Source organism: Ornithodoros turicata, chromosome 7 (assembly GCF_037126465.1).
Source record: "Ornithodoros turicata isolate Travis chromosome 7, ASM3712646v1, whole genome shotgun sequence".
Lineage (NCBI taxonomy): Eukaryota > Metazoa > Arthropoda > Arachnida > Ixodida > Argasidae > Ornithodoros > Ornithodoros turicata.
In genome coordinates, this window is record NC_088207.1 from 36,546,457 (window position 1) to 36,563,997 (window position 17,541).

General features: G+C 46.9%; 1 protein-coding gene across 2 annotated transcripts in view; it reads right to left on the reverse strand.

Annotated features, from left to right (window-relative positions):
• LOC135400947 (actin remodeling regulator NHS-like) overlaps nt 1-16,789 on the reverse strand; it is a 99,294-nt gene extending 82,505 nt beyond the window's left edge. Inside the window, exon 1 of one of the 2 annotated variants that reach the window (XM_064632973.1) lies at nt 16,342-16,789. In XM_064632973.1, the coding sequence (XP_064489043.1) occupies nt 16,342-16,618 (277 nt within the window). In that variant the 5' untranslated portion in view covers nt 16,619-16,789. Of the gene's footprint in view, nt 1-15,573; nt 15,749-16,341 lie in introns of those variants that run through there. The other variant, XM_064632974.1, reaches the window with a different exon arrangement.
• Nucleotides 16,790-17,541: the final 752 nt, after the last annotated feature.

The window sequence follows — 17,541 nt, forward strand, 5'->3', positions numbered from 1 at the left end:
TTGCAGCCACAATTACATGACACTGAAATGAACTCTGGAAGTGATCCATTGCCGAAAATATAATCAGTAATCGCGTCACTCGTAATTAATTACAAGTCTGTCGATAAGCAAAACGTGAGGCACGTAACCAATCACCGATGCGCACTCCGACCTCATTGTGTGGCTCAGAAACATTCTCCAACGGTCCAGAACGGATCAATGTAAAAGAGTCCTTAGTTTTAATGCCTGCGCCTCCCTTGGCAGCGATTCCTCTCTTTCCTGGATGAGCTCCCTTTTGTTTCACGCGCATTCTTTCCCCGTTGGAAAGCGATTTTAAGGTAGAGAGGGCGGACCATTAACGGCCATTTGCAAGGGGTTAATGGAGTCAGCCCGGGTGGCCGTACAATTCACTTGCACCTCCCTGGTGAAAGTAATACTCTTTTTAAGCTGCGTCGTGGACGAGAAGAGATAAGAACGGAATGATACGATTAACACTCCCGACCATGCATACGCACGCGGAATGGAAGGTGCGTGCATGTCGTACGAGTCTGGAAAACCGTCTGCCTGCGTCCTCCGCGCAACGCACTGTTTTCAACATTCGGATCGCTTATAAGTATAGGGTTCCGCGTTTCCGGCATGTGGCGTAAAGTGCCGTAAAAAAAAACATCCGCCGAGTTTTTTTAAATTCAGCATGTTACGAAAACCTCCGAATTATACTCTTGGATATGGTGCTCTATGTCGAAAATGCCGGTACCCGATTGCACTTTTCTTCCTCCGGGGCATGACTTTTTCGTTTTTCCTTCACCTCACTGAAGGAAATACCGCCCTGCGGAGCTGCTAGCCTCTAGTTTAGGGGGGAAAAACTAACTCTGTAATACTTTGATCAGTGGGTCAAAAGTGTTCAATTACACGTGGTACCCTCCAACAAAGGAAATGGAATTATTTCCGTTCTCAGCGTCCTCCTATACCAAGCTGCTCTCCCTCCATAGCCCTTCTCCCTAGTCCTTATAGTTGACGATTTTTCGACATCTATTTTTGGCGCAAACGTTTTAAAATGTCCAAAATATCAGAGTTTGACAAAACGTACAAACGGCGAAAAAACACCCGCCGAATTTACTCAGTAATAAATGCTAAAAACGCGGATTCATACGTATAAAATATACTTGTCTCTTTGAGGTTTGGAATCTGTAGTGGACTGACATTGATGAAGATGCAAAATGATTGGGAACGTCACTTATGACGTTCAGACAGCCGATGGTCGGAGCCGGAGTTCATTTCGACTAGATCAAGGTTATAACTAGAAATGGGACGAATCCAGAACTTTCCGAATCCGAATAGGAGGAAGGTTCTACGAGTCCACGAATCTAAAGAATCTCGAATCTTTCGAATCCTTTCTTAAAAAAAAAAGACTTCAAAAAGCAGGAGGAAAAGACAGTGCTTCTACTGAGAAGTGGCTTGAAGCAGAATTTGATATCTTTGTTTAATGGAAAACAAATTAAATTACAGTTGACTTTCTGGAGGAAACATACCCGTATACTTCTTCCTATATGTAATTTATGTAACGTGTTGTTCATCGACGACAGGAAATACATAAACTCTCGAGTCTGAGTTATTTTGCTAAAACTAAGAAACAATCAAAAGCAAACCCATGTTACTTTTAAACTTGTAATGATAGTTCCATGCCTGAACTCTTGCAGTCCAAAACAGTGTGAACAAACATACAAGAAAGCAGCCGTCGGCCAATCAGGCTTTCGGTGGACTCCAAAGGCGCCGATTTTAAAAAGAAACAAACAAACGCGGTTGGTGGATTCGAAAGATTCGGTTCGCCATTGGGATTCGGTTTCCCAACTCCCTGCCTAGGATTCGAGGATGAGCGGATTCGGTTGGCCCACCCTAGAGTTATCACTGATTCCTCTGAACCCACCCATCCGTACTCTACAACTACGGATCCTTTGCCCTGGCAAGAAACAGAGACACATCGGCTTCGTCAGAGCAGCAGGCCCAAATCAGATCTTCCGCAAACACGATACCCTTGAAGACTGACGAAGAACGTTCAGACCCTTCCGATTAGTGCCAACTCAATAAACATGTTCCTTTGACCACACTTCCGTCCTGGCTCGCTATTACCCAAATAATAACCCACGTCAACTAGGCGATGGCCACCATGCAGTGAAGATATAGTGAGATTGGAGAAGACGCGTAATATAATATGAGGGTGACAGACGTGATAGTGCTTTATTGTACTAGAAAAACAGCGCTATACGATGATAGTGTTAGCGGTAGAGGGATGCCATTGTTTTTATGCATATCTGAACACCCATAGCCTCATCGTAGAGTATGGATTGCGGTAACCCACGAAGAATTTACATCTGGCACGAAATACGAAGAGTCACGCCAAGAATCCTTGTCAAGATTGTTGGACAAACAAAAAAAGGGGGGCGGTGAAGAGATAATCTAGTAATGCCATTCGTGAATCCGCAGCCGGGACCAGCCTTCAATTAACGCACCAGGAGGGCTCGTGGCAAACGTTCCCAGTAGGCGGGAGGAGAGTGCGAAGTTTGGCTCACAAATCAGTAGCCATTAAAAGGGAAACCTTGCCGGGCGAGGAGATTGTCGATCAAAGCACTTAAGGGCGAAATTCGCTCGCTCCGTCCCCCAAAGTCTCGTGATTTAATTTAGACACAAACAACGTGGTTTGCTCAGAGCGTTCCACAGGAAATCAAATGATGGAGCCCGATTCGGCGGGGTTTCGACTGCTAGGATGCCTTCTCTTAAAAGTATTGAAGGCAGAGCAGTACAGAGTAAAAATAGCGGGCATGCATGGGGGAGAACACATCGAAGGGGAAGCTGCACCATATAGGTTGCTCATGGTCTGATGGTGGGGTGCTCATACGTAGCTTATGCAACGTTATTCCTGCCTATGTGCACGACACATAATTGAGACACACTCGATTCCAATACAAAAGTTGTGTTATCGAGAGATAGGAATACACATGAATGTTGAAAGCGAAATGGCATATAGCATATCACGTCATCATAATATCGAACTGATACCTACAGGTTCATCCATATTCTTTGCCCGCGTGCACTTCTGTGTGTGTTGGTTACAGCGATCAATACCGCTGCTCGTCTATTAATTCGAGAGCATATCTTATACGAAGGTTGCTGTATAATTAATTGGACGCGCTATAGATACAGACCAAAGTATTCCTTCACGAATAAACGCGCATCACAAACGCCTGGTTTCACTAACGCTGGTTAACTGTGAACAGAGATCAAAGGGTGCTAAAACATGCAGTTGACACTCAATTGTTTTTTTTACAAACGTTAGCTGGTGACGTGATGAAGGCTACAGTGACAATAGCTCCTTTTAATGAAGCAGAATAAAGCATTAAATTCAAATTAAGGGACCGTTGATCTCGGTTCAAGTGCTAATCGGTATTGGTGAAAACGGGCCAAAAAGCTCAATTGGCAATTTTATTTTTAATAATTTTGCGTAAATCATTAAGCATCGACTCACTGTCGCATATCACACGACAACAGAGTACTGAAGTACTACACAGAGAGTTTCGTACATGACTATCCGTGTATTCTCTCGAGCAACATTCCCCAGGGTACTCCAGCGGAAGATACGCAAAACGCAAAATGCCGTAGCTTTCTGCTACAATGTAAGCGCGAGCGCTCAACATGATTTGGTTTGGTTTTAACGAAAAATAAAATTTTGCAACATGGTTTCTTTTATACCTTTCTAACTATTTGCCGCAAGACAGCCACAGGATATTCCGTGTCTGTCTTGACGACAGGGCCAATGGTGTCGTCTGCTTTATGTGCGCATTACGTACCTCTTCTCCCAATATTCTGGAGCAGACAACAGATGCCGGTGGCGTCGTCTACTATTGGCGCAGTACACCGCTCCCCATATACCGTCGCCGTGCGAATGCCCAACATGAGCCCCGTGAGTATTTTTTCTTTTTGTTTCCCTTCCCGAAGAATATCCCGTGCGGACGTCTCTCGTGTGAATGCACGGATATATGCGACCAAATGCCTGAACGCGGCGAGGAAGAATGGCGTAAAGAAATGACGTAGTTAGGCGCAGACTAAAAATAAAAGAATTCCACGGGCGAGTGCCGCACACCCCTTCCCGTTTTCCTCGCTCGGAATAATGAAGGACCAAACTGAATTAGAGAACCACTTATTCACTTTACCTCAACGTGTACGACACGGGCCTTGCACAGGACAATGTAGCCGAGCGGGCACCTCCTGTTTTTGCAAATGCTCCGCTGCTGCCCAACAAGGGCTCGTAAATGAAACAAAGGGACACTGAGCGTGCTTTGCATCTGCGATGAGATGACATTGCCTCTCTTTGACACACAGTGGCGCTCATGCTCGCCTCTACCACGAGCTCTCTCTATCGACCTTAATCGATTGTGTCTGTGTGAATGTCGATAGCACCGTTAAGCGGTGGTTCAGACAGAACGGCAGTCGAAAGGGACGAGTATGGCACTTTGGGTGTTAATCGTGTAGCATGAAGCGATTAAGATGTGTATGGCTCGCCAATGTACGAGAATGGCGGTTTTGTTCACTTGCACATTAGCCTCTGAGAAAAGCGATCGAGATACGTTTTCTGTGAATACCAGTATACTGCTAGGCCCCACACAACATAGTCAGGTGACGAAGGCACTTGTTCAGTGCCTGCGGATCTGTAGCCTTCTGCGACCAATTTCGTGTTTGTTTTCCTTTTATTCTTTTTTTTTTTTTGCTTTTCTTTTTGTTTGTCGTTTTTTTTTTCTTTCTTTCCTGGGAATAGCAAGCTGCCGTAGCGCAGGCTAACATTTCCCTCCTAATTTTTAGATAATATGCATATCCCCCCCCCCCTGGAAATTTTTAATTCAGTCTATGTCAGTCATCCAAGATCTCTGATGTCACAACAAAAATCCTGATGTGCCCTCTGATGTCCTCAAAATCACACTGGTGTGACACCAGAAGAGCTTCATGCTTGCTCAGGTGTCCTCAGAGTATGCTCCCGTGACATCAGAAGAGCCCATGTTCATGAATTCTGCTCATACTGTGACAATGTGAATGCTGCGACAAAGCATGAGGTCTTCGTTTTCACATTCTTACAGATATGAGGAGTGAGGTAATTAACTTGATAGTTCATTTATTGGTGTTGTGTGTCAACGAAAGGTCCACCATGCAACTTAGAGACTTATTAGCGGTACGACAAATAAGCCTTTATTCGAAGTCCATCCTTGCCTTTCCGCAACGGACGGCTCTTCCGTTATACCAAAAAGAAAAAGTTCGGCTAACGAAGGTCCTGTAAGACACGAGCTTTGGACCACCGCCAGCAAGCATGCAGGAACTTTATCCAGCAAGAGGAGCTGCTTAGTTGTGAGTATACGCACTTTAGACGTCGGCATGACCGGAACTTGCCCTGCCCATGACGCCGCTGTAATGTTTATCCACTTCTCTTACCACAGTCGGTAGGATCGTGCGTGGAGGCGGGTGGAGGTTATCGGCCTCAGCGCAACGCTACAGGAAGCGGCAACACGTAGTTGTTTGAGCAAACACCTGCACGGCGCGAAGCGAAAAATAAGGGCATAGACACAGGTGTATCGACGCATTCTTCTGGGATCGCGTCTTTGGTCTTTTATGAAAGCGCCGTATACGGATCGTACCAGGAGGCTCACGCTCCTTTAGTATCAATGGGCAACCACCAGACCATGTCGACCTGTGGGACAACCATCCCTTTGGAGACGTCCAGCCCATGCAGCATTAAGAGTTGCGAAATTTGATACTCAGGTATTTTCCAGCAGCTTTGTGCCGTGTGAATGCAGGAACAGAGCATATATGCTCTAACATAGCCTGCCCAGGGGCAGTTCCCGACCCTCGTTTTTTTTTTTTTTTTGAGGGGGGGGGGTTTCTTTGTCGGAGCGCGTAGTGGGGGAGGGGAGAGGGAACTCCCATGTATAAGCTGACTTTTTTGGGGGGCGATCGCCCCCCTCCCCCCTTGGATCCGCCCCTGAGCCTGCCCAGACTTAGTCGGACTCCCGTGCATCTTCATGTTTTTCTTTTTCAACCAATGTATCAATCAATCAGAGACCTCGTCTCGTCCGAAGCTTTCACGGTGAAGGCGGTGCGCTTGTTTACAGCCACGACAAGAATTTGCCTTTACTTTCCGGAAATACGTATTTCCAATTTTGTAGTCCAGCACTTTACATTGTACGTTTACCAGATTACATGGAAAAGTTGCGCGATTTTTTGCCCGTAGGCCTCGTACTCATGTCCCTGACCGACAAGAGGTTCCTGTCATCTGAGGAGGGTCGTAATCAACTGGGCGATGTCCCGATGCCACGTTGGAAAGCTACGCTTCACGTTTCACCCACGGACCGACAGACACAATGCACAATGGCGAATACGGGTGGAGCAGTGACTCACCCATCTTTCCGTCGTATGCAAGGCCTTGACACACACCGTATATCACACCGGTGTGCAGCAAAGTCAGTGTGCAGCGGTGAAGAAACATGTGAAAAAGACGAGGTATCTCACGAAGCGACTTGGTGCTGCTGTCGGTACATCTCGGCGTTTGCCCCAGAAGCAAGAAAAGTTGGATGGCATGGACTGATGTCGAAAGAAACCATACCCATTGCGAAAGACTGCGAAGGTCAAGGGCATTAAATACGACATGGGCGAAGTATGAAGCTGCCACTTCATTTCGACAACCTCGCTTGGATAGCGTCGTGGCTGTAACGAAGGTTCGGTTTCTCTGTCAGAAAATCAGTGAAGCGTTCCCAAGGTCGACGTCTGCCCTGTGGCAGCCACGGAAATGGTTCTGTGTGTGCATGGTGTTCCCCTTCTACAGGGTATGGGGGAACAAATGTCGAAATACGCGATGGAAAAAGAAACAGGTCAACATGACCTCGGTACATAAGCTGAGAACAGCGTGACGACACGTTTTATTTGCAGCGTTGTGCTGGCGTATGTTTGCCTTGGCACCCTATAGGGGTCATGCTAAGGACCCTGAAGCGCAGCGCAGCACCATATGATGTGCTGAACCTTGATTTCTACGGCAAAACAGATTCACTGCTCGGTATTCTGAGACATGAAGGCGTGTCAGTGTACGTTGCCAGTGTCTAGGGTTCTGCAAGTTCGATCCGTACCTACCAAACAGTAGCTACACAGCTACCACAACCGTATCCACCTAACAAAAAAAAACAAAAAACATCCCTTCACTCTCTCATGATAGGCCCCTTACACTACTGTGGCAGCCTTTTCTGAGAGTCAGGAGAGAGTTGCACTTCTTCGTCTGTGTGGCGATTTTGATCTCATAAAGGCGCGCTGCAAACAGTATTAGCTACCGGTACCAGTACGACAGCGAATTAGGCAGTTTTAAATGACGTCATCGTGAAGTTATCGTTCTCACCTGAACAAATGTCAGAGTGCGTGGCTCAAAATCATATTCGTTGATTGAAAAAAAAAAAAAAAGCATGGAAGAAACTCAACGAGCCGAAAAATTCGACTCGTTGAGTCGTTACCACGACCTACTAGATTATAACGACCACGTCATAATTGGCAACCCCCATAAGGAGTCCGTCCCCACGATCCGCTAGGGGCGCTACTTACCGGCTCGCGAGATCTACGTCATGATTGGACAATGGAAATTTGAAAACGCGCAGAAGCGAACGCGCAACTACCGTAGCAGACGACAGCAACATCTATGCTGCTATGAAAACGCATAGAATTATGATGATAATCGACTTTGGAATGAAACGTCTTCCGTGGGACATCCACCGCTTGTACAAAAATACTAAGGAAAGCTGAAGCACAAAGTATACTGTAGAACATGAGAGAAATGATGTTCTGAGGCTGAAACAAACAGCTTTCATCTTTCATATTGTGGAAGTTGAGGAAGCAATAACCGTGCCGATGAGTAGCGCCACCGCTAGCTTCCAAATGTGGGGCTGGGAAGGGGTGCCTATGACATGGTCTTTATAATCTAGTAGGTCATGGTCGTTACTCGGCACCGTCACTTCACAAGACACAAACTTTCTTTTTGATTGAAGCCGCATACATTCGCCGCCATTTGCGCATAACGACGATGAATGTGTGAGCTAGCTCTCCTCTAATGAAGTCCATACTTGCCTGGTGCAAACTTTTAATGCTGGCTGCACCTGTTCGTCGCGAGAGGAGCCCGGGAAACAGTTTAAGAATAGCGGGTGAAGAAAGCCAGTTTAACGAGGGCGAGCTACGAACTCTCCTTTCCGCTGCGCTTGATGAACTTTCTTTCGCTTTCTGACATTCGAGGTGTGCCACTTGTGTTTTCTTTTGTAACCGTTTCGCCGGATGTTACCCCGGCATTTCAATTTTCGCTCGGTTGTTTTTTCGAAGCTCTTCCCAGCAGTTAGCCGTCAAATTTGTTACGAAATGAGGACACGAGAAAAGGCGTGTCGGAAGTTCGCCAGGGTTCGTGTGTGTGTGTGTGTGTGTGCGTCGGTACACACGTGCATCCGTACGCGTGTGCTGTGTATCGCAATTGCATTATTTATGCTACGACACTGCGGAGCGGGTTCTCATTGGTCTCCTCTCGTCCAATCAACGTGGGAGATCGTTTGAGGAGACCAAGCCGAGGCATCTCCGCATTGTCGCGCTTCTTGAAAAGGAGAGAGAGAGAGAGCGGTGTTGACGTTCTGTTCCAACCAAAGTGACCGTAGTCGAGGTACGAATCACAACCTTGGCTTTGATGTAATTTTGCTTCGCCACAAATATTATTGTTTGCTTCCCCTCACGACGGTCGTCTGCAAGCTGCTGTTTATCTCACTTGATAAAACGTGCACAGCCTTTTTCGTGTACGCGGGGATTCTATACAACGACAACGTCTTGTGTGTCGTAAAAAAACACAGAAAGCAAAGAAAAAAAGAAGAACTCAACACCGTGTTCAAAATGTTTTGGTGAAAGCAGCATTAGACGACTACGCGAGGTCATGCAGAAGAGGAAGCCCAGTTGCACAAAATTGCACTCGGCTAATTCTAGACGAAATCGAAAGTCAAGGCAAAGAGGTCATTTCCGCGTCTGCAAAATTATCGCCGTGGGAAATTCGCGGAACCGACGCTTCGCCGAAGGATTGCCTATAGCGACGATTCACTCGAACCTTCCTGATTAGAAAGTTAATTGAGGTCCTTTAGCGAACGGTACACATATGTGAGCCAATTATATTTGAACAAACTCAGTCCAATAAGGTGACAGCACGCAAAATTTTCGGAAGATGAAGAAAACAATCCACGTTTCGCGAATTAGATTCGCTTTCCCTAGAGCCTCGCTCAGGGAAGACTCGTAATTGAAATCTTCCTCGTAAAGGAAAGTAATAGAGGAGTTTGTATTGCTTTTTGGATATATTTTTAAGTGGTACAGCTTGGGACAAAAGTTTACGGAACACGGCACCTGCGTATTTCTTCATCGGAGCGCTTCCCTGCCAGCTATCACAAGGCGATCGAATAGGAAACGGGTGGCGGGCTATTCTATCCATCTCTCAGTATGTATGTCCACTCCTTTTTGCTGCTAGGTTGCCGCTCCATTGGAGAAATGCGACACCCCGGTGTTCCGTAAACTTTTGTCCCAAGCTGTACGACTATATTGCGAAACTTTACAAGCAGGTACACCGCAAATTGCAGAAGCAAGGCAACGGGTCGTGCTCGAAGCAAACGACCGAAGCTAATAGAGAGAGAGAGAGAGAGAGAGAGAGAGGGGGGGGGGGCGTCACATGCTTGCTTATGACGCTTCGGGTCGCCGTCCAAAATATTTCAATTAAATTGGCGGCCAATTCTGTGCACATCTTCATGTTTTTTTTTTGTCTTTTTACTAGACCTGGAGTAGCTTGTCCCGCAGTGAACGGGCTCACATCTCCATTTTTTTTCTCTTATCATCATCACCTTCGTGACGTCCGCCAGGGTGCGCTTGCTCGTCCATACGGCATCGGAAAACCGGAAACGGATGTGAACATGTCTTTCCCTTTCTTCATTTATCTAAAAAGTTACGAAGTTCTGATGGATGAAATTTTGCATGTGGTATACCCAAACGAATTAATGCCGACTCTCTTCAAATATATTCCTTTCGTTACTTCGTTTAGCGTCACACCGCTCACGCAACGTTTGTATAGTATATAAAAAATTAAACGATACATTCCTAACCTGTCATACGATACCACCCAGGATAAATCCCCGTCACAAGATCCAACAGCGGCTCGCAGATGAAAAGTAAACACAGCCGAGGTCCCAAAACCACTTGATCGGCAGCGAACACCAAAGCTGCCACGTTTTCATCAGGCACGCCACTTTCCTGCCCGTCTCGTAAACAAATAGCAGGCCACTTCTGAAGCCCGTCTCGATTGATCGTGCGGGAACAGGGGCTTTCCGGCAACGACGACAGGGACAAACAAACAACGCAATACCGTCTTCTCCGTTTCCCACGGGGGGGATGAAACTCCTCTGGCTTGCGGACAGGCGTGTTTCCACCCTGACGTCCAGCGGGACTTTTATGTGTCTTTTCTACCCGAAGACGCCCGTTGGTTTGACTTTCAATCAGATTAAATTGCTGTCTGTTCAAAGTGCGCGTGTATTTTCAGACTCCACACTCTAAGAAAAAGAGGAGTAAAACGGGGAGTAATTGCAGTTTCTACTCCCCTAGTCTGCAATTACTCCCCATTTTAGTCCCCTAACCCAACATTTAGTCCCGACATTTACTCCCCGGGACTGCAAATTGTCACTAAACTTCGCGAATGGTCTCCTGAATGCAACAGTCTAGGTGAATGTGTGCCCTTGGTCAATTTGAACGACATAAGGCTGTACAACTCAACCACACAGAGTACGAAACAGTTAGCGCATCTTTCTTCGCAAATTGTGCCCTAGTATGGCGCAAGATTTTATATCACTCGATATATCACGGTTGACGGTTTGCTTCAAAGTATTTTCATGCATGCGCACCAATTATGTACCTGGGACTCTTACAACATCGCGTGAAATGCGGTCTTCACTCTGTGACATTCATTTACTCCCGAAAGGGACAGTTTTTTGTGGCAATGCAATTACTCCCCAAAAGGAGTAAAAGTACTCCTTTTTTTCTTAGAGTGAGCCCAGTTCTGAAGGGCTTCAACCGCAGTTGAAGCCCTTCAGAACTGGGAAGGACAAAGAGGAGGGCGGTGAAACGGCGTGATTAATCTAGAAATCACGGTGCGTGATAATCAGATAATCAATTAATCAAATAAAATAAAAAATTCAATTTTCAAACGTAAAGTCACAACAACAGTGCGGTCCCTTCACAATCGGGATTCCTGTATACCCACGTTCATCGTCAGAACACAGCACGAAAGATTAAGCAGAAGTTGATTATGGTGTTGATGATGGTGTTGATGATGGTGGTGATGATGGTGGTGATGATGGTGGTGATGATGGTGGTGGTGGTGATGCGACTGCAGCCAATAGGAAAGAGCGAAAACGCGACTGCAGATTGTTTCTTCGCTTTCCAACCACTCACATCTTGCTGCACTAAGATCTCGCTGTGCAGAAAGCACCGAAGAAATGCTTGGATATAATATTAATTTGCCTTCGTCGGCACTCGCATCTCCATATTTTTTTCTTTTTGCAATCAATCAATCATAATATTCCTGCAGCTTGGAGAACTAATGCAGTCTCTCAAATTAGGGACTATTTCCCACCGGACGTCGTCCCGAGCCGTTTTACCGTTAGTTTACCGTATACATGACTATTTTACCGTAGGGTGCCTCAATACTAGCTCTTTCTGCGTACACAGAGGGAGCTAGTATTTTACTCGCAAATTAAAAATTATTTAGCGTCCCCTGTCGCATGAAAACTTGTTGTGCAGGGTTTACAAGCAACAAGGTGTTAAACTACGCTGCCAACCACCGTTACCGCCTGTCTAAAGTACACCCATTTCCTTCGTCCCACGGGCGAGATTACGAAGCATATGCCCATCAGCGCGTACATTAATTCCCGCAACTTAACAACGAGGCGACAAACTGGCTACGCGACGAAGCTCAATGTATCCAGGCGGATAAAAATGAGGGCTCCTCAATGTCGTTAACCGACGAGAAGGGTTTTTGACCTCTACAGGGGTGTTCTTCCAAATGAGGAGGCGCCCGCGTTTAAAAGGGCTTAATAAAGCCGGCGGGAATCAACGGTAATCCTACTGCGCGCAACAAGGCTTCGGAATGGCTCATCAGGGATCTCCACTCGGAACGAGTGCGCGCTGAATCTATCCGACACGCAAATTTCAGACGCCGGCGGGCGGAAACAGCGGAGGTGTATTTCATTGGGCCTGCATTGAGGTGGCACCAGGGGATTTGAGCACTGTTCACATCGGGTGTGTGTGACAGTACCTTTTTCTAGCTACGGTACTGGGATGCGACAGCCAGATCTATTGGCCTTTCCGGCCTCTTTGGTAGGTATTCTTTATTGAGGGGGGGGAGGGGGGGGTCGTCAGATCTTCGGGGTGGGGATGGGGGCTAGAGCAGTGTTTCCCAAACTTTTGGCGGTGGCGGACCCCCGGAAGCGATGAGAACCAATTCACGGACCCCCCCCCCCCCCCACACACACACCGTCACAGCCAGTGCATAACCAGCAACCTCGTCAGCTGTTGCGTGCTTTCGATACAGCTTCAGAAACGATTCCGGACTGGTTTCTTCTTCTTGCTTGTATGTGTATGACGCGGACAATGCAGGACTTTTCTATCAGAAATTAGAAGCCAGCCGTTGAAGCATGCTTGTAGCAATTTTGGAAGTTCTGGGTGTTTGGAAATCGGGCAGCATGTACGAGCGCGTATTTGTGGGGACGAAAATCCTCACTGAAATGTGAGAGACGGTCGCGGACCCCCACAGACACTATCGAGGACCCCCAGGGGTCCGCGGACCACACTTTGGGAAACACTGGGCTATAGGAGCGTGGTGGAATGTGAGGAAAGTCCCTGGTAGCGACGAAGGTTTAACAGTTGGCTGTCGTACAAGCTGCGAAATAATTTTTGATTGCCAATTATCGGGGACTGAAGGGAAACGCGAGCTCTGCAGATGCAACAGGGCCCCTACAAATGGCAGGTGGTTCAAAATTGTATATTACCAGTTACAAAATGCTGCAGCAGAATACACGCCGACTCATCCTATGTGACAGACGGGGGAGGAAACGGATTAGCTAAATATAATCAATTATTAAGAAGTGAATTAACGATCTTTGGTAATTAGTCATTCCACGGTTGAGCAACACATGGCCAATAACTTCCACCGGCCCAGAGATGATAGAAGTGAAAACAGAATGTCTATAGACCTTATAGTTTTTTTTTTTTTATGAAAAAAGCTGTATCGAAGAAAAAAAGACACCCTGTGTGTTTGTACACTAGACGTCCATGAGCTATAAAACGCGCTGCTTTTACTCGCAAGGCAAGAAAACACCCACACAATCAACGATGGAGTCTCTCGCGGAACCTCACTGCCAGACGTATGCAGACGAAGAAAGAAATGGAGCCTAAGACAAAGAGTGCCAACCGAAACCTCAGCGATTAACGAGTTCTTTTCTTTCTCCCTCTCTCCTCCCACCTTTCAACTATATTGCGGAAAGGTACGTTGCGCCGGCGTGTCTTCAACCGTACACCACTTCCACCTCGCCTCTCTCTCAACGCAGCTGCCCGAGTATTTTTCTGTATCCTGTATCCCACGCACGCTTTTCGGCAACAAAATGCCGACTGCGCGTAGGTTACCTGACCGAAGCCTCTCCCTGGATTTATTGGTGTTCGCAACAACGAGAGGAAGCAAGAAAGAAATCAGTAAGAGAAAGAAAAGAAACAGTCTGACAGGAAAGACGACTCAGAAAATATATATTATTTCCCTGTGTGGAACAGTTAGCAAAGTGTTGCTGTTCGACATAGCAAGGTCTTTGTGTTTTTTTCCTTAAGCGAGGCAATGAAGTTATCTAAATGAAATGAGCATATATGGACTGCAACGTCTCCGCATTTCCATTTCAAAGCCCATGAGAGCGACGAGCTAGCAAAAAAAAGTGGTTTGATATAATTCCGTGCCAAAGGTTCTTTTTTAAAACTCCGAGTTCGTGCCGCGAAGCAACTGCGACAATAAGTGGCGTACAGACGCGGGCAGAGGGAGAGAGGACAGCAGGAAGGAGTGGGGGAACAGGAGGGGGGGGGGTTAGTATGCGTCTTGGGCCGACTTCAGGGAGAACTGGGCCGACATTCGTCTGGAGAGACTGCCGGAAAACCCATGGAAAACGTCAAACACCACAGACGGTGACGGGCTTCGAACTCGCGTCTGCTCCCAGTCTCGGCGTAGAAAGCGATCGGCATATCCGCTACACCACGGGAGCTGGTAAGGAAGGTTTGTGAATAAATCACGATTGGAGCAAAGCAAAGGACATGGTAGCAATGTGAGCAGATTTCTGTAAGGCGGTGTCACCGTCACGCCTGGCTGTCCCTATAAACTATAGGTCTCGGCGCCACTCCAGGCACGGCCTATGTTTCCCGTTGCTGCGGTCTGCTCGACGTCTGAACGTCCAGCGGCGTTGATAGCGGAGGCGTCAAAATTCATGAGAAACACGTTCCCTCTGCAGATAAAGAAAACAAAGAAAAAAATAAAGGAAACAAAAAAAAAACGAATCAGGGAACCTGTTTGGATGATGTAGTGTCATTTTGGCCGACGTCAAATGAAAGGTTTGCGTTCTAAATTACACATTTCTGGGCTCGCCGTGTCGAACGAAAACCTTCGCGCCTGCAAAAGATGTTCCGAGGAAGAGGCTTAAAAAATTTCCCACAGTGGCGTACCCAGTTCGTGACGTGACCCTGAATTGAACGCGCCTGTGCCAGTGCTTTACCCAGAATTTCGTCCTTGGAGTGTGTCAGGCTCTGCAAGGGGGGTATATTTTATGCTCTTCGACAAAGTATTGCACACTCTCACAAAATTTTACGGGGTGTCTCCCAGATTTGGGGGGATTGTTAGGGGGTTTGGATAAATCACTGGCCAATGCACATACAACCATGGAGGTTGAAGTTATGAAGGTGTCATACCGCTACTACGAGCTGCAAAACAGATATTTTCGGAGTGCCACGAATAAAGGTGTGAAAAGCAACGACTCCGAATGCGGTCGACAGTATGACACAGAGAGTGAATTAAACATTCAACAGGACCAACCAAGAAAGGTTGCTTCAGAAACTGCATTTGCGCAGCAGCTTAAAAAATCGAATAATTTTCGAGCTAAATAAGCGCTAACATATAGGTGTGCGGGTGTGAATGTGCCTCACCGCATATTTTCTCATATTTATTTACTGTCGTATTTATGCACGCTTATCCACGAGATGACAACTTCCCGAAGTGAGAGTACATGCTGCAACTTTTTCCCCACCAAGCGCTCCACTAGCGGGATAAAGGATGAAGTTTAATTATACTTTAAATATCCAAGCCATCTACAATCTTTCTAACAAAGAAGAAGACAATGTCATTATACTGCGGAATGAGTGCTAAGACGCTGAAGTTTTGCAACACGCCTTCGTTCCGACAGTGCTATATCAACCGATATGGCAAACAGTGCAACTTGCCTTGACAATTGCAGGTGTTGTATGTTGTTCGGTCCATACACCCATGCAGCAGACCGAATAGGATTATCAGAAAAATAAAAGCTCACTTCCCCGTGCACACAGAATAAAGCGAGACATGATGTTACAACGTTTCGGCGCAATAATCACCCCCTGCGGCCTATGATGTCAATACTTTGCAACGTGGAATCCAGACTGAACACCTGTAAGCCACTCCGTGAAACACCTGTAAGCACACAAATCGGACGCTCTTCGAGAGCGGTTATCTTGGAGGTCGACCGTGATACATTTAAACAATACTAAACGTAACTTGGCACGATACGTCTTTAAAATGCAAGCTTTAACGCCACTCTCTGACAGCGATGACACAACAGTTGCCACAAACTGGGTTCAGTCTGCGCACATTGTCATCCTTACGCAGACTTGGAAACGGAAAGCCAAATCCTCATTAAAGGAATGACAACATGTGTGTCCTGTCCTGCTCCATCAAGTAGCCAGATAAACACAAAATCGATGTACTACAGAGCAGTAGTCCGAGCTACTGCATTCTTGGAGTTCAAACATTGCGCAGCTACAAAAACATAACTTCGGCTTAGCGAATAGGCTACTGAGAAACGGCATTCAAACTTATTCCGCTTCACGACTAATGAGACTGCGTATCTGTGAAGAGAACTGTCGTCATTCGGAAAAGACAATCCCATTCAACGATCAACCGACAAGCTCGCGTCCGTAACTCACTTTCTGTAATTGCTATGGCACACTGATACTTACGAACTGCCACAGATTTGGCGTTCAGCTCGGATACGATCCTCTCGCAGTGTTGAATCTTATCCCACAGGCGTTCACTTCTTTCGGCGAGCACTTTGCATTCGGAACTTATCTCACTGAAAACACAGTCGGCCACTGACACTAAACACGCGAGCTGCCGGAGGGTCCCGACCAAAGTTACGTTGGCGGTCGCCTCGAGCTCGTCTGTTACATTTTTATCCGGGGGTATGGGCTGTCGGCTGAGAAATACCGGCTCGACGGTCCACTGCACGAAAGGCATTTCACCGGTAGGTATCCATTGTTGCACGTCGTCACATGATCACCCTTTTTGAACGACACAACATTTTAGCCGGCGCTTTGCCCCACAGAAGCACCAACAGCTACACCCGCTATACGAGCCATCCCCAACCGATACTACGCGCGCTGCAGGCGCTGCGTTTTCGCGCCACCACTACCTGTTCGCTCACTCTCGCGCTCATCAACGAAGTCAACTATGCTTGCGCTGCTTGTGGCGCCCTCTCTTACAGCAATGGGCAACTGCGTTGTGAGGCACGTTGCAGAAGCTGTCAAGCAGAGGCGCGGTTTTTCCTCGGGTCCTCGACGTGGTCCTCGGGGTGGCTAGGGCAACACCACATAGATAGAGAAAGCCTGCGCATTGTCTCCTCTCCCTCTTCCAATTAAGAGTCAGACTTCGTCTGCTACTGCGATTCATCGTTGTGAATTCAAGAACCCGCAAATGATTCCAGCTCACCTGGAACCTGCAGACCTAAATATTCAGAAAAAAAGTGCAAGACGCTTTCCAGAAAATCAGTTTTGAGAGAGATTGAGACAGTTTTGCGCTTTATTTCAAAGTTTTCCCATTTAGTACGCGGTGACGTTCAATCACAACTAGCAGACGACGGTGGTTCTCCATCGCCACGACCGCTGAAAGCACGTTCGTGATTGGCTACGGTCGTTGAAAACACGATCCTGATTGGCTGACTCTTAACGTCACGTCGACGAGCGCGCAGGCTCTAGGTAGTGTTGGTTAGGGTGTCTGAAAGATATGGGACCGTTTTGCGCTTTATTTTAAAGATTTCCAATTTAGTACGCCGGGACGTCCAATCACTACTCGAAGGCGACAGCAGTTCGTCTCCATGACTACGGGTGTTGAAAACACGATCTTGATTGGCTGACTCTTAGTTGTTAAGTCATGTCAACCAG